This window comes from Rhipicephalus sanguineus, chromosome 2, assembly GCF_013339695.2.
Source record: "Rhipicephalus sanguineus isolate Rsan-2018 chromosome 2, BIME_Rsan_1.4, whole genome shotgun sequence".
Lineage (NCBI taxonomy): Eukaryota > Metazoa > Arthropoda > Arachnida > Ixodida > Ixodidae > Rhipicephalus > Rhipicephalus sanguineus.
The window spans coordinates 233,680,704-233,705,715 of NC_051177.1; the positions used below are offsets into that span (position 1 = coordinate 233,680,704).

Sequence of the window (25,012 nt, forward strand, 5' to 3'; positions counted from 1 at the left end):
CGCCACCTTCAAACCGGACATCCACGCTACTCCAGCAGAGCTCGTCTACGGGAACCACTCAGTCTCCCAGGGGAATTTCTTGCTGCACTGCCATCCAGCACTACGACGTCAGATACCACCGACTTCGTCGCCCGGCCCGACGCACCATCGCCGCCTTACGCCCGTCACCTGCAGCCCGCCACTGCAAGCCTACACCTTTCGTCTTCAAGGAGCGAGCATCGTGCACGCACGCTTTCCTCCGCGACGGCACCGTCCGCAGGCCTTTCCAGCCACCCCCCTACAGTGGACCCTACCTGGCCGTCCATCGTGCGACGACAAAAAATTTCAATCTGGCCCTGAACGGGAACGACGTCCGCGTCTCGATTGACCGCTCAAGCCCGCAAACAACGCTGTGAACGATCCGGCAGCGCCACTCCACCTACAGGCATCTATCCACAGCCGCCGACCTCGCAGCCCGCTCCTTTCACGACACGCTTCTGGACGTCTGGTACGCCTCCCAGATTTCTACAGACCCTGAGGGCCTGCACTCCGCGGCGGGGGGGGCCGGCACAGCCTCCGCCTCGTCACTATCTAGCCCGGCGTGATACGGCTACATGCTACATCACGCCCTCCGATAAGGGACAGCGCCACCGCAGCGTCACCGAGGCTTACGTGACCGACGGTGGCTATAAAACCAAGCTGCCAAGCTCTGTAGTGATCATTCCGTCGCTACCCGACCGAGCCAGCGGTTCCGTAGCCGTCGTCCCCCGACTGAGCTGCTGTACATCACCTTCGCTCCCTCGTTAATAAACAGTTGTCACGTTTTATGTTGGGATGGGTCCTTCCATCGACACGGCATCCCACACGTCATAAAAGAAGAACTTGGAAGTGATGAACGATAACGTTAACGCGCCGTCACCAGTGGCATAGCCAGGGGGTGGCACACCGGCCTGTATCGCCCCCTGAATTTTTTTTTTTAATGCGAAGCATTCTCTTAGCGGCCCCCAGGCACTTTGAGCGTTTATCTACATACCTATCTATCTTGCCGCCTACGTCTGGGTGCTCTCCTGGTCACCTCCTCAATTTTGTGTAGACCAAAATTAGCATGGGAAGGTAAGAAGGTTTGACGAATATGACTGTCTGATCATGACATGAATACGTGCCAATCCTGTGGGATCCCAGCAGGAATCGAACCAAGCATTCTGCGTGGCAGTCGGTATTTTACCGCAGAGCCACGCCAGGTCTTGAAACGGCTTTGGAAAGAGATCCTATGTATGCGTAATGTCGGCGCAACGTCAATTGTGGTTCCAGGGCTGGTTATCTAATTCCATAACAAAACAATAAACATTGCATATCTACTCCAATGATATAGGTGTCATGTTGGGCTAACGTCAGTTGTGGTTCCAGTGTTAGCTCCGATTTTATAGCAGCCTAATAAGCATTACGTTCGTATCCCATGATTCATCAAATTATATTCAAGCGTTGCCCGACCTCGGAGGAATACGCTAACGAAAGTTACATATGATATTCATATTATCGCACCGTAGCGTGCACTTCGTGGCAATAACACAGACGTCTGTGCTCTAACAGGAGTGCTGACACTACGTCAGACCATAAGTTACCATTAAACGTTAGTGTAGTCTGCGTGCCTGGTAAACCCAGGATGTGCACACAACTCCTCCATTTACAAAAACATGTTGATCCACCTCGTAACGCTTGGCTCAAAGCCGAAAAATGCAGCATAGAACTACTCCCTGCCTGCTTCGCATGAAACCGATTCCCACAAGGCGTGGGATCTGTAGAATTTTTTTGCCATTGCATACAGAGCACAAAATGACACTCGACCACATCAGCCTGACCAGCCACCATTTCAGATGAAGGAGGTGATCCCTCCCCCACCTTCCCCCTCCTAAAAAAATTTCTGCCTCCGCCACTGGCCGTCACAAACCTTGCGTCCGGCCATGCAGTACACCAACGTGGCACTTTCAGTCACGTCGGTGCAAGCCTAGAAAATAAGAAGTGTCATTTAAACACAGCTCGCCTTTTGCTCAATGTGCAACCTGCGTCTTTGCACCTGTTACTGCTATCATGTGGCCGTGTATATGCGGGCCAAAGTGGCTGATGCATAAACATTCGGTTGCAGGAGCACAAAAGAGCGGTAGCGTCCAAAGGAAGGTGCCCACTTGGCGCAGCATTGCACCATGTGCGGCTGCTCATCCTTTTTAACACCGGAAAGTGTTTTACGCCGGGGTTCGCCAAGACTTCAGTGACGTATTTCCGTCACGGAAAATTTACACGATCAGACGGCAAAGAAAAAAACTTCCGGCAAACAGGCGTCGAACCAACGACCGCTCGGTCCGCAACAACAGATGCCGGGCATGCTATCCACTGCGCCACGGTCCCAGACTCAGAGGCTTTACAACGCGCCTTTATATCTACCATCCTCCTGGTCGGCGGGTGGTGCTGCCCTCCGGTAGTGGTAAAGTAAAGAAATTCGTCATACTGTGGCCTCCGCGATTAGCACCTGCAACGCGTTACACGTCCGTCCCATTCGGCGCGTTTTCAATAGAAGTTCAATTTTGTCAATGCCTAACACACCGCGAGGTGGCGATCTTAGCCCAAGCGTCGTAAAAGCGTCGGCCTCACTCATAGCATCACGCTAATCCAAACCAAAAATAGCTCTGCGACACGCGCCTACCTCACCTGGCTGTAACACCTCGTTTTCCCGCTCACGCGCTTCGCCCCGAGAAAAATCGCGGCCGGCACGACGCGCTTTGCGTTTCCCTTTAGTCTGGCCGTGGTGTTCAATCACATTTGAACATGCCGCGGGATGGCGACCAAGTTCTGCATCCAGTATGCGACGCTCTTCTGGCTATCACACCTCGTACTATGATTACGCTTTCCACCGTTAAGTACTACAGCTACCCACAAGGGTTTGTTAATCGTTTAACATGGACGTTAGTCGTCGGGATGGATATGTACCACCAATCATCAAAGTGGGGGCATCCACGTTAAACGGTGCTATAGCTGCCAGACATCAATATACATTTTGCAAACTCTCTTATTCAATGTACAGCAAACATTCAGTTACTTCTGTAAGGGCGCGCTTTACTTTCGTGTTATTCCGATTCCTTTGACGGAGGGATCAACCATCTTTTTCGTTGATGCAACCACCCTGTGTAGACATCGTGACAAAACCATCCGGGAATTAATCGAAGCTCTTCATATTAGGAGATTCAGGGATCGATGTGTCAGTCACTCATTCATTTATTAATACTGTCAGCCCTGTTTAGGGCTATTACAGGAGTGGAAGGTACAACGTAAACATTCTCGCAATGTACGTACAGATACAAAGAAGAAAAAAAAAACTTTTGTGAAGATATGGTACAGTAAGGTATATCACACTTTTGATGATCTATAACATATTGTATCACACTAAAGTACTAACAATATTATATAACGAACATATCAGACACTTGGGAACAGTTCAAATTGGTAGAGCAAAAATTAAGGAAAACACACACACACACAGAAAGCATTCACAAGAGAAATCAGATACCTAAGTGGGGTCATGATTTAAGGTAGTCATTAATTCTGTCCAAAAAGATGTCTAAGGTAGGCGAGGTTACAATGTCGTCTGGTAAGAAGTTCCATTGAGCAATGGCTTTAGGGAAAAGGCTAAACTTGAAGCAATTATTTCGGGAAAACGGCGGGGGAATAAACATACTATGACGATGTCGAGAAATAAAGCTATACTCGTTCATTGCCTTATCGGAGGAGTACTGCTATTTGATTAATACGCTACGCTAAATTTGTGGCACTCTCCCCCCATCCCCAATTCTTTACTTATTTTCGGTTCTCCCCTCTCCTTTTGTTCGCTTTGACGTATGTGCCTTCACGAGTTTTGTCTATTGTGGAGTGTCATTTTGGTTTTTGGTTAGAGAAACACATTCTCAATGCTATGTATGTGTTGCTTCTTCAATAAACTTCCAGCTGCGAGCTCGCCTGTGTCGTCGTTCGATCTTTGTCCCTGTTTTGTAGTGCGCCCCATAGTGATTCTACATTTCTTAACCTATCGTAAGAACACTCCTATTCAATAAGTCCCTTTTTTCAAATACTGAGGTATCATTTTTGACGAGAATTTACACAGGCATGAGCAAGTGTAGAATGTATGCGCAAAGGTAGGCTATGGCTGCTATACTCTAATAAAAGCTCTACAGTATTTTCTGCAAGCTATACTTTGTGCACTCTGCTTTTCATTGTGTCACTGTCACATCAGAGACTGCCTGGGATCATGGGGTGTGATGTACAATAGTTATACAAAAACTCTTGAACAACTTCAAAAGCGAATATTGAGAATCGTAAGCCAAGGTGACAACCACCAGGTAATATTTTCCAATCTCAGTGCATTCTTTAAGTTCCAATGTTGTGTGACTGCAAAGTTGCTCTTTGAGTTAATGTCATAGCTAATAGAAACTCACCTCTGCCTGTTGATCTTTTTTCTTTCCCATACGCAATGCACGACATGCTTCAAACGGCAGCTTCCGTCTGACCAAATGCCACAAAGTTTATGGTGAAACACTAATATGTAATTGAATGGAACTAAAATATCGAACACAATGTCTCTTGAGATTGAAGCTGCATGTAGTTTTAGCCTAGCATGCATATCGCTTTGTCTATCAATTCAAGGCTTGAACCTGTATGTATGCTGGTAAAAATTGTTTGAGATCATGTGCGTTGTCTTCTTTTTAATAAGTACCTATGCTTAGCAAGCTATAAGTTACGAGCTAATAATATATATATGAAAACGTTTATTGAGAGAAAAAAAAATGTCGAGGGAGCGGGTGGGTGGGGCCCCTATTCCAGGGCTCCACTGGCTTGAGCGGCCCGCTGCGCCTGGTCGAGGAGTGCCAGTTGCACCCCCCTATCCTCGCTGGCAAGCAAAGTCTGCCACTGCTCCCTTCCGGAAATTTCGCCGGCTATTTGCAGTGAGTTAATTTCGGGTGGGGGGGGGGGGGTGATTCTTAAAAGGAAGAAGGAAATGAAAATGAAAATTGGGTGTAGAGTGCACGATAACTGTCTCTCAAGTGAGGACACCTCAACCGATACACTCACGGGGGACTGGGGATTGAAGGGACAGTGAGAGTGAAAATTTCGGGTGGGCTGTTCTGGCAGTCGCACATTATGTGGGCGAGAGTGGGCCTGCCTCCGCACCACGGACAGCTATCGCTGTGCATTGTGGGGTGAATGGCATGTTTCAAATAAAGGTTTGGATATGTATGTTTGTATACAGTGCCAGTTGTACGAGTCCCGCCCGGATAGATCAGGGTGTGGTGGACTGTACTGTCATCGTTCAAGCCGTTAGTGCTCAAGGATGTCTCGCGGTAAAAAGGGCTTTCGTCAGAATGGTCGGTTGATAAAAGCCTGAGCTGCGCCGTTCGCTCTCTGATTGCCATCGAGTCCTGTGTGACCAGATCACATGGTCCTGCGTTAGGTCGGGTCCTAATAGGCGAATGGTGCTGTGTGGTAGTCTTTCAGTGAGAAAGAGTCTACATGCGACCTTGAAATCTGTAGGGATAAGCGACGATTGTCCAAGGATATGCTTAGTTTCAATAGCTAGCGCGATGGCTGGAGCTTCTGCGGTATTCGCAGACAGAGCTCGAGCAGTGGCGCATGTTAGAAGCCCTTGACTTGCGGCCATTTCTACAACTGCGAGGGCGTACTTCTTGTGTCGCATCGGGCGACATCTGTGTCAGGATTTCCACCAAATTGCCGCTGCAACTTACGAGCCCAAGTGCTTCTACGACCTTTGTGGTATTGTGGGCGCATGTTTTTAGGAATAGGGGGCTACTAAGATCCTTTCACATAACTCTTTAGCTATGAACTGCAGTTCTTCTCCCGCATATAAGGACGAGATGGGTAACCTACACGGTTAAGCTCAGCCTATAAGCGCCTATATTAGAAGGGTAAATTTATATGTGTATATGTATGTATTTGTATCTTCGGTTTTGTTTTCTTTCCGCTTAGCTGACCTGTACATCCTTTGTTGCATATTGTAGTAGACAGGAAACTACCCACTTTAGGCTATCGGACCAAATAATTGTTGTATACGCAGTTTCATGTTCATGAAAATAAAGTTCAATGGATTGATTGATTGATTGATTGATTGATTGATTGATTGATTGATTGATTGATTGATTGATTGATTGAGGCAAGATGGCAGACTGGGCGTGTTGGTTGAAACTGAGGTTGCATTGGTGCAGATGCCGGTTCCCCTGCTGTGACACAGCTATGCCTTTGTAGGCTCTAGAAATTTTCGCTGTAGTTTGCTAGTGCATACTGAAAACTGTACTGCCTATGCCTCTGCAGCACTGTCTCCATTATGTTGTGCAGCAGAAGGTTCCAGCATAATTGACTATTGTATTTTTGATTCAGTGTTAGCAATGGTATACTAACCTATGAGGTCTGAAACAGCTACTCGCTGAAAAATAGGTGCGCAAGATCTTACACTCAAAGACACAACTCAGAAGCGCTAAACCCAGCGACATGTACCACACGCGCATTTACACATCGTCAATTTTGCTCCATAGTTCGTTGTTTGAAGTTGTGCCTCACATAGTGCTCTTCACCAAAGATGGTCATTCTGGACATATGCGTGTTTATTTTAAACATATACATGTGTTTCACATGTTAGACGGTGTTTGTGACTCGTAATATTTTTCAACACTTTGTGCATTTGACTGCTATTGAAATCCAGGGGTTTGTGTTGAGCACAAGTCTCATCGGCACTGATTGACGTGAAATACTTGTGGACAGTAAAAGTGGCGATTCCTTTTTTTTTTTGTGCAGCAAGCGCTGATGAACTCTGCCATTCTTATTCAAGAGAGTGGGAACTCAAAGCTCCGTCAACTGGCATTTGAAAGGTAAAGATCTCGCTTCTTCAGTCAGATTTACAGCATATGTAGTACTGGAGGCATTCTTGAACGTGCCACTACACTATTGTTTTCCCAGTTAAGCGAGTGTAATGAGCCAAATGTGAACATGCACAAGTCATCTCAGTAGACAGTTTAAGACTTCAAATGTCAATTTGAAATTTCAGCCTCCAGAGCTCTCTCACTGACAGCAGGTGTCATTTTGGTATGGATACCAGGTAGTTGAGGGTTGCCACCATTTTGCCCTCTGCTTTGAAACAATGCGAGACCACATTGGCCATTTCACTCCACACACTAGCACAGCAGAGGCATTGCTGCTAAGTTGGGCCCACAATTTCTTCACTTGGGACCATGAAAATTAGTAGCAAACTACCGAAATGCTCATGCAAAAATAGAATGACCCATGGTGGGTCTCCAGCTACTGAAATCAAAAAGCTTGGTGAGGGAGCTTTGCCAGCCAACTTTAAATGCACCAGTAAACAACCAAAATACCTAGGAGGGTAGCGAATTGGGCGAGTTGGAAAATGCTCATGATGGTTAGCTCAAATGCCAACACGGACGAAAAGAAAAAACGACGACACAGACGACACAGCGCCTGTGTCGTCGTTTTTTCTTCTTTTCGTCCGTGTTCGCGTTTGCGCTAACCATCATGAACCAAAATACGATTACAAAAGCTTGACGTCCATGACTGGCTCCCACTTCTGCCACATGCAATGCATATTACCTCGTTAATTGTATACAGAAGGCTGAGGCAACACCACCCATAAAGGCATTTTGTCAGCTTGCTATTGGATGCGTGTGGTTTAATGTGAAATGCGAAGTGCAAGCAAAACAATGTGATTTCATGGCATCTTTAAACAGGGAGCAGTGTGTGTTCTTTCTAGTTTGCATAGATGAAAATTCTTCAACGCGGGTGTCGCCGGAACCAACGTTTTGACAAGCAGACTCATCCTTGTCAAGACAGGTGCTACTTTCCTGGCTATGTGCACACCTTCACCCCCTCTCTCCCAACGACAGAACGGGAGGAGGAGAGAGTGTGAAGTAATGCATGTTAAGATAGCTTGGCACGTCAAATCAGGAGAGAAGGCAGAAAGCAAGCAGGGGGGACGGGTACTAGGAATGTATACAGCTATCGCTCGTGTCGAGGGTGCTTTGCGCTGAGATCAGCTGCGGGTCAAGAACATTGCACTATTGTATTTCACCAAAGCATACATATCACATGTGAGCAGCTTCTGAACGTCACCTTTACCGTGTCGGAACACTTAATAATGTTTACATACACTGGAAGTTGTAAAGGAGTACGTTTACTTAGTACAGGTAGTAACCGCGGAGCCGAACCACGAGAGTGAAATAACTAGAAGAATAGGCGTCAGACTCTGGAGTTTCGCAGACGCGTGGCGCCACCTGTCGGAGCAGTTTTGGGTAGTGCAAAGTCCGACTCCTTTGCACAGTTTACTATGGAACCAGGTGCAACAAGCGAGTGCGAAACAACTATTTAGCTTAATATTGCGTGTTTTGTGCATTTAACACTCAGAAGGAGAGCTATGAATTTCTCTCCGCTAGTTCGGCGCGCCACCGAACCGCCATAAAGTGATTGTTGGCTCACTATCGCCGGTCGCAGACGATGGCGAAAAGGAAGCCAGACGCGACAGCTCCGCACGCTCCGAAGAAGCGTCGCAATCGACGGCACTGTTGTGTTGTTAATTGCCACGAACGTGAAGGACTCGACAACGACGTTCACTTTTACCGCTTCCCATCGCGGTCGTATGAAGCGGAAAGGCGACAGCGCTGGATACGGGCCGTTCAACGTGTTGGGTAAGCGAATTACTTCCATCTCCACAGCACAGCCGCTCGCATGGAGAAGTGTAATAATGCTGTTCTGCTGTGATTGTTTTGCGTAGTCCTGACAGAGAACCGTGGCAACCAACCGAGAATATGCAAGAATATGCAGCCGCCACTTCGTTGGCAACAGAAAAAATAACGTGGCGAACCATCCTGCCTATGTGCCAACAATCTTCCCACCTCTTTACAGACGTCCACCTCCGCTCGACTCAACAAGTGTAACGGAAAGATTTGGCAGGTCAGTTTAGCCAACCATTTTGTTCCTTTACGAATTCAAAATTTTGTTGTTGAGCATGTTTCGCAATGCATTGAGCCCCTTTCGACTGCGGTTTTTTAAATGTGAGCATTAATGTGGCTGTTGGAGAACTGGATGAGTAGTAGGTAACGCGCACGTGTCTAAAAAATTACGTGTTTATGTAGTTATTTCTGTGTATGTGTGTGCGCGCGTGCGTGGGTGTGAATGCGTTTGAAGCGTCTGCGAAAAATTCAACGGTACTGAGCGGTGCTGTACGTATATCTCCTGCGATACAGAAAGATGCGGTGCGCGAGTATACTGCACGACACTTATTTTTCGTTTATGTTCGCGCGCTGTTTGCTGCCTCGAAAAACGTGGTTGAAGGACACCGTCGCTTGCTGACCAAGAGGCGCCAAAACACCTGTCGATATGTGGCTGGTGGTGCCGCAGACACACGAAGGTATCGCGTACGCCAGTGCGTTCTCCGCCGAGACTAATAGCACACACACTCGTTGGTTTACTGCCGTGCCGCGAACGAAAGACAGCGGGTCTAAACGCCCGCGTGAAGGTTAGTGGAGACGACAGAAAGCTGCCGCGCAACTTACTGAGCTGATAACATCGCTTGCAGCACAAAAGAGTGAGCACCGAAGCTAGATTTTTGTCGCACCACGTGCATGCACCTTAAGTAGTCTCCTCATGCATGCCGCTTTTCGAGTCTGGAAGACTTCCCCGAATACTCGCTATTTCCTGTTTTTCTCATGCTGTAGCAGAATATATCACATGCGTTCATCTCGAGACACGCGCGACCGAACCGCATCGCGCCATATCTCATTTGCCTCGGCTGAGAGGAGACGCGCAGTGAAGTGAACCTGCGCTCCGTGGCGCCTGAGGAAGACGTGTGGACGCTCCATTATTGACGCGTATACACAAGACATTTTAAATATTTTTATCGCGATAGCAATTATATGGACACTCTCATATATGCAAGGCGTTTCTTTTTTTTACAATACAATTTTTTAAAATAAAACTTTTTTGACACTCAGGTCCCTGTCGTCTTCGCAAACGAACTCAACGCCGAGGCGGAAGAACATTGCCGCAAAAGTTTGATTAAAATGTCTATCACAAAAGCTCGTTCCTTAACTTTTTAATTATGAACTTTAGGGCAGCTGTTTTGTAGGAAAAGATGCTGGACGTGTTTATATGCACACCCATTTTTTAGAGAACCCCAAAAACTCACGTAATTTGAGATATTAATAATCGAAATTCAAGGCCCCGATCCCGGCGATATCAAAACATAGCGCGCAGGCAAGGCACCAGCTGTGTTGCATCAGATGGGAAGTTCAAGTGACGAGCTTCGAAAAAACAGCGCGTCGCAACAGAATATGGTCAGGAAAAACGGCAATTCGTTTCAAATACACAAGCCGGTCGCTTATCCTTCGAGTTTGGTGTGTAGTGTTTATCCTTTCCGAATATGTCAATTCAGTGGTTCAGTTGTGCGCACACTTTTTCTTCGGAGACTTTCATTGACTTGTAATACGCGTGCATGAAGTCGTGTTCAGGAAATAAGTTTTACTCCTTCATTATATTTTAACAAAAACTAACATGTAGCTGAAAGGGCTCTGTATAGTTTTGTTAAGTCTGAGACGGTTGGGTTATCCCCATAATTTCTTTTAACAAGCATGGTGCTGCTTGATTAGCTTAAAAAGAAAGCACAGTATGCCTTTTCGAACAGCTATTGAATTTTAAAGTGCCACGCTAGATATTGTATTTTTCATGCTCTACAAAATTAAAAGACTGGCACAATTTACTTTCTGTAAATAATTGCTGGATTAAACCTTATGATAATGTGCCTAAAATAGAGAAGAAGCTCAAGTCTGGTGTTCAGGACATTTTCAATGTGAAACACTTTGAAATTCCTAGATTTTTATGCTGATATTCCTAAGAACAAACCTGTAGAACAAATTAAAAAAAAAGACAGGTGGGCTCGAGCTCGATTAACAATTTTGTGCCTGAGTGAGCTAAAGATATATTACTGGAAAATTTATAGCAACTCTCGTTCACTATCTACATGCGTCATATGCATGCCTCACCATTTTTACTTTCACATGGCAGAAAAGACACCAGGCAGATGCAGCAGCTACAACTGTGCAAAGTACAGACCCCTCGAATTCTGCTGAGAGTGCAAGCAGCACTGTACCAAGCTCTTGTGCAGCCCAAGAAAATCTTGAAGCTGAAATACAAAATGTAAGTTTGCCACAATTAAGTTGTGCTTGGTATCAATTCCTGGGATTTCAAATGCATGTAACTCCAATTTCTATTTTTTGTTTCCTGCCCGCAGATACAGGGCATTGAAACAGATGAAGTTCTCCCCAACATTGAAGATGATGATGGAAAGTGTTGAGGCTGCTCCTACAGAATGTGAAAGTGTTGTCACTCAAGAACACGTTGCAAGGAGCGTTGCAGTTGGTCCCAGCACCAGAACGTGTTTTTTTCCAGCTATCACAGTATTATTGCAAGCCCAGATTCTCTCAGAAGTCTCTGTGGTGTCGACGGCAAGGTGCTTGCATTACTGCTCGACTTGTTGCCAAGAGTGAGGGACAGGAGCAGCAACGTTACAGTTGAAAATAAGCTGCTCATATTTGTAATGAAAATGAAGCTGGGCACATCATTCTCTGCAGTTGCTACTCTTTTTGGAGTACATGAGAAAACTGCGTCTCGTGCATTCTACACTGTGCTTCACACACTCGTTGAAATCACGAGGGACTGGATCTACAAGCCCCCAGTAACTGACATAATGTTGTCGCAGCCCTTTAAAGCAAATTACCCACAGTGCACCCTGATCATCGACTGCACAGAACTGAAAACTGAAACCCCACCCAAGGTCAGGCAGCAACACATGCTCTACTGTCCATACAAAGGAACTTACACATTGAAATTCCTTGTTGCTATCGTCCCAAATGGAATGGTTGTCTTCAAGTCCAAGCCATATGGTGGTAGATGTTCGGATACTCATATTACATTAGATTCTAAGTTTCTGAACTATATTAAACCCGAAGACACAATGTTGGCTGACGGGGGCCTCCCAGGCATCAGAACTTTCCTTGCTGATAGAGGAGTAATCCTCATAATGCCACCTTTTTCAGCAGGAAGCAATATTCCCTTCACACCCGAGGAAATGGACCGGACTTACTCAGTTGCTTCTGTCCGAATACACGTAGAGAGAACAATTAAGCGGATTAAGCATTACAACATCTTGAATCACCAAGTACCAGTTTCACTGATTCCTGCTATGGACGAGATCTTTCACATGTGTTGCATTTTAGCAAACCTTCAGCCACCTTGGATTTTGTCACAGTGAATAGTCCGCAATGAAAGCCATGCAACGGCTACATAAACAGTGTACATATTTTCTTGTTTGTCCTTTTGGTTGCATTGCTTTAGTCCTTGGAAAAGCTTTTATATAGATACAGCTGCTCTCAAGCTTGTTTACATCCTGTTCCTTCACTGCTATTTTTCATATTCTTTAAATTGTTTAAGAACTTGTTATAAACTGCGGTATCAGTGCCAGGTGGATAACCAACATCCTCCCATTTCAGAGTGTCTGTACTTGTTTTTAAATTTAAGTTCATAACATGAGTATTGTCACGTGGTCGTGACGTCGACGAACACAGCAGTCGGCGTTTGTGGGATGAAACTGTTTATTTGGCCGAACTTGTGGCCGGAAAATGAGAACTAGAACTACAGCAATGCACGCTGTACAATGATAGTGGCGAACAGGGCGTTGTCCGTCGATCAACTGACAAGCGATCAAGCGCGTCGGCTTTTATACAGGTGCTATCGAACTTTCCAGCAATATCGCTGGTGGCGGCGTTATCTCTAGACAAAACTGGAACATTCGCGTGCGGGGCGCAATCTTAACAAACCGATCTACTACAATCGCGACGCTTCTAGAACACTACTTCGCGGACAGCGTCGAGCGTTGATAACCGTCCCTGCCGGTCAAACCCGAATACATCAAAACAAGACAAGAAGTGGGCGTGGTAGTATTAAGCTGAAATCAATGTCTGTGTTACATTTTGATTGCACTTGTTGTCTTTTATCATTTTAGACCACTGTATTTTGCAACGATGTTGATTAAGTGCATTTGTCTTAATAAACATTTCATTCCTAGTAAATAAGTGCCACTGAAAAGGAGTCCAACAATAGCGTACAGTAGGCATAGGCAGACATGATAACCCCACAGTATTCATTAACACCACATCGATGGGCACTTATCATGTGAACTGCCTTAACATGTGTACTACGCAATTTGATATAGTTACTTTGTACCAGATCATTGTGGCAGGCAAGGTGAACTTGGCAAAGACACAAAAATATGTTGTGTTATTTCTGTTCTGCGGTCGTGTTCCTGCTGCCTGATACCGTATACGCAACAGACTAAAACGTCATGTTGTGAATCGGTACGTTATGTAAACATTGACAACTAGTGCAAAGTTGCAAATACAAGTAATTTATTTACATATTCACAATAAAAGTTTGAAAGCAACAGCACCAGTCCAATATTCATTATCAAGCACGTAACAGCACAAATGCAGCCGGAAAATTGTTCTTAAATTGTGAACATTTTACTAGACTCTCTGGAGATATGAACAAGGTAAGGTGGCAGGCAAACAAACTTAAACCGTAGATAAATTACACACCATGCGTGTTGCACACTGTGTACACACTACACAAAAATTGACAACCATCCAGTCATTGCAACTCTTAGTAATTGCATGACAAATAAGAAACCAAGGAAAGAACACGGACACATCAACAAACACTTTTAAGAGCCACAAAGTTGTATAAAGAGCAAAGCCAGGTAAATTCTAAAAAGTCCTATTATAATTCGCGAGCACCTTGTATTATTTGGCAGCTTCAATTTTATCTCTGCGAGTTACTATCCAAAACAAACGATCTGAGCAGTGTTTCTGTGTTTTAATGATGCCTCCTATAATGTAAAAATATCATAGTAGAGACATATGTTGTAGAAACAATACAAAAGCAATCTATCACTACGACCTTTCATTCGTGTTGAAGCATTTAATAATAAACCACACCTTCAGATCAAAAGTATAATTGGGAAGCCACAAAGAGTCACTTTATACTGAAAATCTCACCAAATATTTGCAGATACTCAAATGAACATACAGAACAGCAGAGCAATAATTGCTCAGTTCTGTCTGGCTGAACATTTTTACAAGGCTTCTCTACAGCTGTACTGTGGCATGGTAAACAATGTTTATGCATGAAGTAGTTCCGTAATGTAAAAGCTGAAATAAAAGCGTTCAAGAACAGGTATAGACTGTGCAAAAAATGCTTCATCTCGCTGTACAACAATGACAATGCTTTGCACAGACGAGTACACAAAAAAGTATGTGCTCGTATTTGTCACATACATTGCGACTTGAACTTGAGTACAATACTGGTGACGTTTCTTCAGCCTAAGCTCACCACCTTTATAAAGGATATAGCTAACAAAGCTGATTTCATTGTCAGCATCGATCAGTGCATTGTCTTTTCTCGAGAAAGGGCACTTTATCTCAAGAAGCACAGTTTCGTCGCCATCCTTGAACAGTCCGTCAGGGCTGGCACACAGCCATGGCTGCTTCAAGTTAACTATTAGTCTGACCTGCATTTAGATCTCACACCATAATGCAACTTTCCCTACACTCGTACTTCATTATCAGTGAAAAGGCAATAAGCACAAATGAGACCAAAATAATTCATGCACAGTTGTAGCACAGCTATCGCTACTTTGCTATCGCTACTTTGAGTTCAAAGTCACAATTCGAAAAGAAAATTAGAAAAGAATGAAGGAACATTGTATGATATATTTTTTGAAGGCACGAGCTCTCTTAATCCTGACATTTCACTTCAAGTGCACAAATATTGCACTTACTGTTACTACTGCGCCCTGTCAAATGAGAGGCTACTCTCTGTAATGATTCCTTGGTGGCAAAATCTCTCCTTGTTTATCATCATGTGATGAAAACAGCTGGGGAACCATTACTGAGGCTTAAGTTTATGGCATTTCAGTTTATTAGAAATATATATATCCATGTTTTGAGCATGTTGAAATCTACATACGTCATTTTTACTTGGACGGTTTTCCAGAGGCACCAAATTGATCGAATTGGATTAATTAGCGTGCAAGCTAGAAAAGTAGACTTCAACCAATGTGCTCTCTTCTGCTGCGCCACTGAGTAGTAGAGAAAGAGAAGAATTAGATCATAAAGAAAGGAGTAGGTATTGTGATGTCACGCTGTCTCCAGCCGTACATATGTGCAAGCACACAGTTACTGCTGAAGCCAACATTTGGCTGGGGAAAATGAACTGATACAGCTATTTAGGTATACATGTCATCAAGAACTCAGGTCTCTTAATGTAACTACTACTGAATAACTGTGTGGTGTAGTAACATGACAATAACTCATCTACTATATGTCACTTTAAACACAGTTCTTCATAATAAACATAACTACAAGTACAGCTGACTTAATTTATGCAGCACATTTTTCGTTGAGTACTTCTGTTTTATAAAACGTTTGAGGCTACAGAAAATTATATTAATTTCTCGTTTGCCACAATATATTTCTCAAATACTTCGACAGGAGGAAATCTCCACATGCATAACTCACCTCAACAACTGATATATGAGCTTTCTGCTCAAAAGCTTTCCTTGCCTCAGCTTCTGTGCTCATCCCTGAAGTATGAAAAGCAATCAGGAGCCATAATAATATTACGAACAATTCTCTGTAAGCGTAAGCTTGTGCAAACAATAATGAACGCGCTGATTATTTGTGTTACCGTGCAACACTGCCTTCCCACTGAACGGCTTTCTGCGGAGAAGCTGTTGTCCAAGAGTCTCAAGTGGCAGCCTCCGAGCCACAACTCTATGGGCAATTGAGCTCGACAAACGTACTCTCCTCTCGTTGTGCCATCTGCATAAAAGTACAGGCCTTCAAACTGAAATTTTCTTTTGTGCATGCTGATGATTACAAGTAATTGCTGATTGAAAAAACAAGCACAAAAATTATTTTTGCTACAATTTGCCAACAGAAGAACATGAGGAGGTATACCTTCCAGATCCTGCCTGATTCACCGTGCTGATAGCAATCTCTTCAGCACCTTCCTAGGTGCACATGACATTAGAAAAAAAAAAGGTCTCCCAAAGCGAACGCTTGTCGGGGTCTAAGGCGGGTCGACACATCCTCGAGTCGCTTGGCATCCGATACCACACTCAACAGGGAGAGAAAGCGGATGTTCCTGCCTCGGTCCGTGACCGCCTAATTGTTCCGCCGCTTCCTAAGAATATGCACCCGACGCACCACGTTGGGCGCCGTAACCAGCGAGCTAGTGACCTTTAAAAGAATACGGCACTAGCGACGAAGTTGTGTACGTAGATGCCGCGAGATATGGGGACAGGAGACACGCACACGCCGCTGCGGTCGTTGACCGTACGGGCAAATGCCTTGCGAGCGCTACGGTGACCACGGGACATACGGAGGCGGCCGAAGAAGCCGCGATAGCTCTAGCAATCGCCACGGTGCCGAACGCTACGATCGTAATCAGCGACTCGCAGGCGACAATCCGCGACTTCGCGCGCGGCCGCGTCTCGCGGGAAGCGGCCCGCATCCTTATGATGTGCGGTGATGGCGACTCAGCGTTGCGATTGCCACCACAAAATTCAACAGTCTTCCTCTTTTGGACCCCGGCGCACACCGATGTCCCGCTCGCGGGCAACGAGGCGGCCCACGCCGCGGCTCGAGGTCTCACTCGCCGAGCCGCGGCACATTCAGTGGCCGCTGCCTCTGCTCCCGAGAACGTGGCTTCTGATCTGCCGGATCGAGACACTTCGACAGACACGCAGCTACAATACGTACCACAATGGTCGTGAGGTGATCGTCTCATCACATTCCGAGATATTACCCAACACTACAGACTGGAAAGGCGTAAGTTCCCGCCCCCGCATGACAAATTAAACAGGCACGATGCTGTAAGCTGTCGCTTACTACAAACACACTCTTACCCCAGCCCGGTCGTCTTACGCCACTGCTACCCACACTTATACACCACCGATCTATGTATAACATGCGGGCACAGAGCAACGCTGCGCCACATGCTCTGGGAATGCGCCGGCAACAACGGTCGAGAAACGGCCGCCGTTCGCGATGCGCCTATGGCGGCTGCCAGTACCAGGCAGCAAGAAGCCTCGAGCTCACTCGTTCCCGCCGCCGTCCCGGCTGCGGGAGCCGCGGGGCACCTTCTCCGTCGGCGACGCCGCCGCTGGGAGGCGGCGCTCAGAAGCTCGGAGCTCAAGGACCAGCTCTGGGCTGTCCGGCAAGCTGAAGATGCCGCCCGAGTTCAGGGATTCAGCGCCGCCATCTGAGGCCACCAAGACCAAACTGCCGGCCAAATGCCAATAAAGTTTCTTCTCTCTCTCTCTCAGCGACTGACATATGATCCACATGTTGGCGACGTGCAAAGCTGATTGTGGTTGGTGCCTTAAGCTAAGATGTCATTACACTATAAACAGGCATACTTTGGTCCCCAGTGCACACTTCTTGCAGGCGTGAAAGTTCTGCTGCCTTGCACACCTCATCAAGTAAGCTTTCAAGCACGCACTTCACCTCTTTGTCAACCGTATTGAGGGCAGCAAGTTCTTGTATCTGGTTGTGTGGAGACACAATTGCAGGAAAGTGCTCCCATGCATATGAAGGTGCTACTCTTGCTGGCCTTGATCCACCTAGGAACACCTCCTTGTCACCTGGTTCGAAAAAGGTCAACCATAAATTCACTGTAGCAAAGTGGGCAGGGTCTGCCTAACGAAAGAAAATAAAGTTGTCTTCTTGAACATAACAAATTACAGAAGGCACTCACGGCCAAATAGTGCCTCAATAGACTACTTGGCATCAATGTCTGGCTTTGACGGACGGCCCCATGCCTGTGGCTGCTCTGTGCATGAAGGCAGCTGCAGTTCATTTATGCACACAGCTACAGCGGCAGCGTGTTTGCATGTGCCATGGCACCCAGCCTTGCAGGTGCACTTTGCAGTTGCAATGCAACGATGAGAGGTGAGCTGCAATGCAGTGTTCGCAGATCAGTAAAGGAATGCAACGTGCATGCACACAATATACCTAGAATACAAGCATATTCCTTTCAAGCATTGAGGCAATGTGTGTGTGTGTTTTCTTGAAGTATTGATCAATACAGAAGTGCGCTCATCTCAGTTCGTCATTTACGAAATTTAGAGCTGCGGGGAAGAGCTACAGATTAATTAATTATGCTTTGAGGGATGTTCACCAGCTGCTTTGTCCTGCTTCTGTATATCCGCTGATGAGAAAAGTTTAAACTGCCTGGAGTAAATGCAGTTGGTTTATTGCGCGATGCACACACTGCGCAATCGGAGATTCGTCTCTCTCGGGCATTCCCCTGAAGTTCAAGAACCCCGTTTCGCAGGGACTCCTTTAGTTCATTCACGGCTGTTTCTAGCAAAAGACACGTTCTCACGGGCTATGAAGGTCAGCAGCCTTTGACCGCGGCGCCCGCCGTGTGAGTAAGCAGCTAGAGGCAGACTCGACAGGCGCGATAAACATCGCGCACACCGCGACCTCTCATAATCAGAATTGTTCGTCACCACACAGCTTCACGCACGTACATTTTCACTGCTCAACGTTCTGGTTTTTGAATATCAAATGCTAACACGTGCGCTATAGAAATAGATCGCGAAATACTGTTCGCGACCACCTTAAGATTTGCTTTGCTTTCTGTTGTACCCCGCGAAAGCGGACACGCACGTATACCCATTTGCAGTAAGTACAAACGGATGACAACCGTCAATAGAACATTCGAAGACGCGCAATCAAACGGACGAACGCACAGGAAGCGAGAGCTGAAGCGAAAACGCAATAGAAAAAGCGAAGGTCACTGGGGTCATTCCCCCCAGCTGAGAAAACGAGCTTTGCACCACTGGTCATAAGCAACGTAGCTAGCCAAATTGATCGTGTATGTACTTCATCACTTTGACATCATGCATACACACAAATTTAACACAATTGGGCGCTAGAATACGGACTTCGGAGTGCTTAACTCGAACTCGATGTCGTACGACGATCGCTGTACTTGCGAGTGGCAACGCGCCGAAATAAGATCTGAAACTTCTTTTACGTCGTACACGTAGTTCGCTTTGAAGAGCTTCCTCCCTTTCTCAAGCGTGGATTGGCGGAAGAAGCTTTCGAGGTCTTTGAATTTAAGAAAACAGTGCCTCAGCACAGCCGAAAGAGGGGGGGTCCATTGTGGCCTATGCGCATTCGCTTGCGGAGCACTAGTCAATTACTGCTGCGGCTGCGATGGGGGCGCTGGTGGCCGGTTTTTCGCAGCGCCGCCTGGGCAGAGTCTGACGTCTATAAGAATGGGACCGGGCTCATTCGGCAAGCATTATCAAATCATGTATGGTAGTCTACCACTATCCCTCAAGAGAAAGGTATATAACAGCTGCATCTTACCGGTACTTACCTACGGAGCAGAAACCTGGAGACTTACAAAGAGGGTTGAACTTAAATTGAGGACGACGCAGCGAGCGATGGAAAGGAAAATGATAGGTGTAATCTTAAGAGACAGGAAGAGAGCAGAGTGGGTCAGGGAACAAACGGGGGTTAAGGATACCATAGTTGAAATCAAGAAGAAGAAATGGATATGGGCCGGGCACGTAGCACGTCGGCAGGATAACCGGTGCTCATTAAGTTTAACTGACTGGATTCCAAGAGATGGCAAATGAGTGAGGGGGAGACAGAAAATTAGATGGGTAGATGAGATTAAGAAGTATGTAGGTATAACGTGGCAGCAGAAAGCACAGGACCGGGTTGATTGGCGGAACATGGGAGAGGCCTTTGCTCTGCAGTGGGCGTAGACAGGCTGATGATGATGATGACATAATATAGCAAGGCTTAAGAATATTTACACACAGTATGTATTTTTGCATGACTGCTGAAAACAAATCTACAATTACTCATTGTCTATCATGCACGGATTTTAAGATATTGACTGTTGCATAAACCTGCATTCTGCCCAACCTTTTAACAGCTTTCTCACAAAAAGCCTTTGTGAATTTGATATCACTGCATGCGAAGACCAGAGACTACAAAATAACGTTTGCTTCATTTTTAGCTGTATCAATTCAAAAGTTATGGCCTTATCAGGTGCACTCATCAGAAATCAGAAACTGTTACTGTATTTTACTGCTAATTAAATCACAGTTCTAAATAAAAATCACAATTTCTTGGTTTTCTTACACTAGTTAATGCATAAGCTTTCAAATACCGCAACAATTATCAAAATCTGGCCGCTACATCAAAAGACATTATGGGCACTATGATGTGATGAAAAACGTGGTTTTGAGAAAATGAGAAAAGAAGTTTAGAAACATGGTGGGCACTTATTGTGAACTGGAAGAGGCATGAATTAGTGTTCTTATCACTGTAGAAGCCACCTGGAACATGGTCATCATTATTCTTTTTAGTATTGTTTCTTTTCACTCTGGTCTCGCTGGTGATGCGCTGTGTTCTTGCAGCCGCTTATATCACTTCCTCCTGAATGCGTGAGCAATTCTGAACTTCTGATGACTGCCTGGCGTTGCACTGTCGTCATTAGGCATCTGCCCAAAACAGCGCACAACGCGACTATGCACCGCTGTCTAGCAGGAAAGAAAAGCTTACCCCGCGTGATAGAAATGCACCAATGCTGTGCGAGTACTATGTTTTTAAGTACAATGACTTTGTCTCTGCCAGACGAAAAGTGTTTTTAGGCTAGGAACAGCTAATATGAGATTGTGTCTCTCGAATGAAGGCAAAATGGCTATGCTGTTTAACATATGGTTCCTGCGTGGTGTTAGGTGCTTATATGAGCAAAAATGGTCATGAAACTGACTTCAAGGCCAAATAACTCGACAAGTATGCATTACGTGTCTGTAATATTTCACAAATAGCTTTTTCGCCTTTCTAGATTATGAAAAACATGATATTTCAGAAAAAAATTTTTTTCAAAATTTTCCCGCTCTTAACTCGTATATCTCTTTCTAGGCGAGTTTGTGTCAAGCGACTTGTTCGTCGCCTTAGTGCTTGATGATGGCTTTTTTCTTTCTTTCTTCTTTTCACAGCAGAGCTGTTACAGTCGAGGTTTGCCGTGTGTCGTAAATAGAAAATTACCGTCATCATAATCAGCCGCGCTCAATCACCTCCAACGTTTTTAGATTATTTTCACTTTGCAAACTAGCTTCGAAAGGCGGCCAGGTTTTGTCGCCGTCGCGAGAGATGGCGCTGGCGTAGCGTTGAGATCGGTTGCGATGCAGTACCACCTTGCTTCAGCCGCGTGCTCTTGCTGCGTTGTTGGTTTGTGCTTGCGCGTTAATCACTCAAGTATTCTGAGGTTTCACGCGTTCCACCAAGGCATGAGCTCTTTGCAGTGATCCTGCATACGTATTTGAATAGATACCTCCAATTGTCAGCGCGGATTCTCGACATGCCGGGGTGCAGCGCGCCGTTATCGGGGTATGCTTCGGCTGTGGCAAGTCCCGTACCGCGACATTTCTTCATGGCAGCTTTTCGTATGTTTAAAGGCATTGAAACCAAGTTGTTTCCAGTTTAGCTGCATAGGAACCGGATCTGTTTCGACACTCTTTGAATCCTTCTTGGCGCACTTCGGGACTGTGATGTGACAAGTGTCGGTTGTTCCGTTCACAAGTACGCCACTGCTGCAATACTATCTGGGGTATTTAGGTGCCAAAAGCACGATCGATGTGATTATGAAGCACGCCGTTGTATCGCCTCGGGAAATTTAGACCTTCGGGTGTTTAACGTGCACGGACATCGCACCGTACACGGTCTTCTAGCCAGGGTGTCGGAACGGAACGAAAACCGAAAACGAAAAAAACGATATTTTGGACCGGAACGAAAACGTAACCGAAACTATCTATTATTTTGTTCCGGAGTGAAAACGAAATTTTTTCAATCGTTTTTCGGTTCACGAGAAAACTTCGCAATCCGGAGCAACTGAACTCGTGCAATGTGAGCATATCTTAGGGTACGGTATTAGCGCATACCTCAGGCAGGAATTTCAAACCAAAGATATGTTGAAATTGTGTGAAAAACGAAAACAGTGGCAACCAGAGATGTTTGTATTAACGCAAGTGCATTTTTGCGCGCCTGTCACGCAGGCCAGCGTAGAGAGGGCATTGTCGGCGCCGAAGTTTGTTACAGCGAAAGCTGTTATGAGATCACAACAGCTGATTTTGGCGCCATAGGTGTCCGTGACCGCTAACGTGTGATATAAAAAAAATAAATGAGAAACAAATTTCTAGGATGGGATGGCATTTCAACCCGCGCCCTCTGCGTGGCAGTCGGGTCTTCCACAACAGTGCTACGCTAGTGCTTCTATGCTTGCGAGGAGCGCTTGATAAGCGTGAGTGCTGACGAGCAATGCGGCCCAGTGTTCCGTATTCAATACAAAGGCACAAGGTGCCCCAGCGGTGCACTGTTCCAACTAATACCAGCAGATCTAGAGGGTCTTATTCCTCATTAACCAAATCTTATTTTTCTCCATATTCACAACCGCTCCAGACGCATGGCAAAACTGCTTAGTTTTCTTGAATACTATTTTGTCAGCATAAAAATAGGCTACGTCGTCATTTTAGCATTAACACATTTAAGCATAAACAATATTAAAACACCACCATTCGTTCAAACATGCTCACCATGCAAATACTATAGGTAGCGGGAGAACTGCCCCTATGGGAATATGTAGGGTGTTTGTACTGCACGAGATATGTAACCAAGCTACTATCCCTCGATCTTGGTAACCTGTTTTGCGTACTCTTGCAGTTCTTAATGCATCTGATGACATCAGCTTTATGGGGCGTTCATTCTTAACTCGATAAAACTATCAAGATGCCTTTCTTACGCGGAGGAATTACATTGATGGAATTGAACTGCCCGGCCATTCCCAGAGTCCGAATGCGCTAAGTTTTTTTCATTCCGAGGAATTGAAATGAATGGAATTGCGGCAAGTTCTAATTCCCCGCAATGGAATTGAAATGGAATGGAGGCGCCCATTCCGCCACACTGCTTCCCACCCACTGCAAAGTGTTCAGCCATAATTCTTTATCATCATCAGTCACAGTGCAAAGTGCACATAATGCCTTGCATATGTGTAGCGTGTACCACGATCTCCGAAGAATGACGAAAAATGGCATAGTGAGAACTTCTCTACTTCAGAAGAATTGGGATGATTTATGGCGTAGTGGGTACCTTGCATGTGTACTTGTATTATTGCCCCAAGAGACTCTCCAGCAGGCTCTACAAAGTCTGCTCTTCCAGCTTTCGTTGTGACTGCTGCGTGTGTCGCGCAGGCCTGGCGATCTCTTGATCAGAACAGTGGTCTCGCACATCAGAGAGTAAACTCAATGACGTGCTGCTTCTGAGATCGTGCTCACTCCCTTGACACAAAGCATCGAGCCCACTGAAAAATTCGTATTTGTCTTTTGCGAAAATAAATACTATGACTTTGAAATTAATACTGGTTTGTGCTAGTTGGTAGAAATTCGTGGTACAGTTACTTCCGCTCCTCTGAAGAACGTATTTTACCCTTGTCCCACTTTCCTAAGAGCAGGGCAAGTAACTACATCACAAATCCAATGTTCGTAATGATTACCTTAACGTCAAATTTTTCCATAAAAAAATACCGTTACGAACCGTTACTGAAAAATTTTTTTTCGTTCCGGAACAGAAACGGAACGGAACTTTTTGCGGTGGAACGAAACTAAAACCGAAACGAAAAACATTTCGTTCCGACACCCTGCTTCTAGCACATCCATCGAGATGCGACTGCCACGGCTAGGATCGAACCCGCGACATTCGGCTCAGCAGTCGAGCACCATAACCACTGCACCAGCGAGGCGGACCACCACTGTTGCAGAGCTTCACTAATGAGTGGTGTTATGAATGCATTGTGCTGCCAAAGACGCTTGCAAAAGCCTAAGGTCTTCAGAAAAGGTCGCATCCGCAACTAACGTGAAGGCTTCCCGTACAGTTCCGTCATCGTAACCAGCTTGAACCGACGCAGCGGACGCGGGGTGTGCGAATAGGGATTTTTGAGACCGAATGGAATAGTTACAGAAGCGAATAAAATTAAAGATGGTATACTTTTTGCCCTCGTGTGGCAGGAAACGCAGGCGGTCACTCCACGCGCCGCAGTTTAAAAGAAAAAGAAATATCTAACAGCATCTGATCCTCCATTGTCCACACTTGCAGCACGTTGCTCAAGCACAAATTCGTAACAACTGCGACAGTTCACGCTTGCCCTGTGCATGCCTCTGCGTTCTTTTTGGGCGTCCTTTGTGCTTCAGCGGCGCGCTGCAAGTGCCGAGCTGCTTAAATTTGTTCGTGTGACATTCCAATTTCCTGCTATCGCATTCATTGTTTCCCCTTGCGGCGAAACTGACTTTTTTGAATAATCCAGGAATCTGAAACAACCGCTCTTAGAACAAATGTAAATCGATGTTCACGTCCTCGTATTTATTTATCTATTTATTTATTTATTTATTTATTTATTTATTTATTTATTTATTTATTGATTTATTTATTATACTCAAAGGCCTCAAAACTAGACATTACATGAGAAGTAATGCCAGTAAGAAAGGTTGGATTGGACGATGTCAGATAGAAGGGTATTTCATATTTCGTTTTCTTTTAACACGAAAGTGTTTTATGCCGGGGTCCACGAAGATTTTCATGACGTATTTCCGTCACGGAAATATGTCAGCAAAATGAACGCCATCAAATGGCAAACAAAAAATAATAAAAAAACGCCAGGCCTGTGCGGAAAGCGCAGCACAGTCACAGCGAAAGCTGGAAGAGCGGCATTTCTAGAGCGCGTTATAAACTCTCTTGTGGCTACTAATACCAGTAAATTAGCAACGTACCCACTACGC

The 25,012-nt window shown here is 45.5% G+C and overlaps 1 protein-coding gene across 1 annotated transcript in view; it reads left to right on the forward strand.

The window, feature by feature from the left end:
* Window positions 1–25,012, forward strand: part of LOC119382298 (protein O-mannosyl-transferase Tmtc3) — a 473,291-nt gene that overhangs the window by 299,586 nt on the left and 148,693 nt on the right. The window contains exon 12 of the mRNA XM_049413068.1: window positions 6,829–6,902. Coding sequence (XP_049269025.1) covers window positions 6,829–6,902 — 74 coding nt within the window. The remainder of the gene's footprint in view (window positions 1–6,828; window positions 6,903–25,012) is intronic.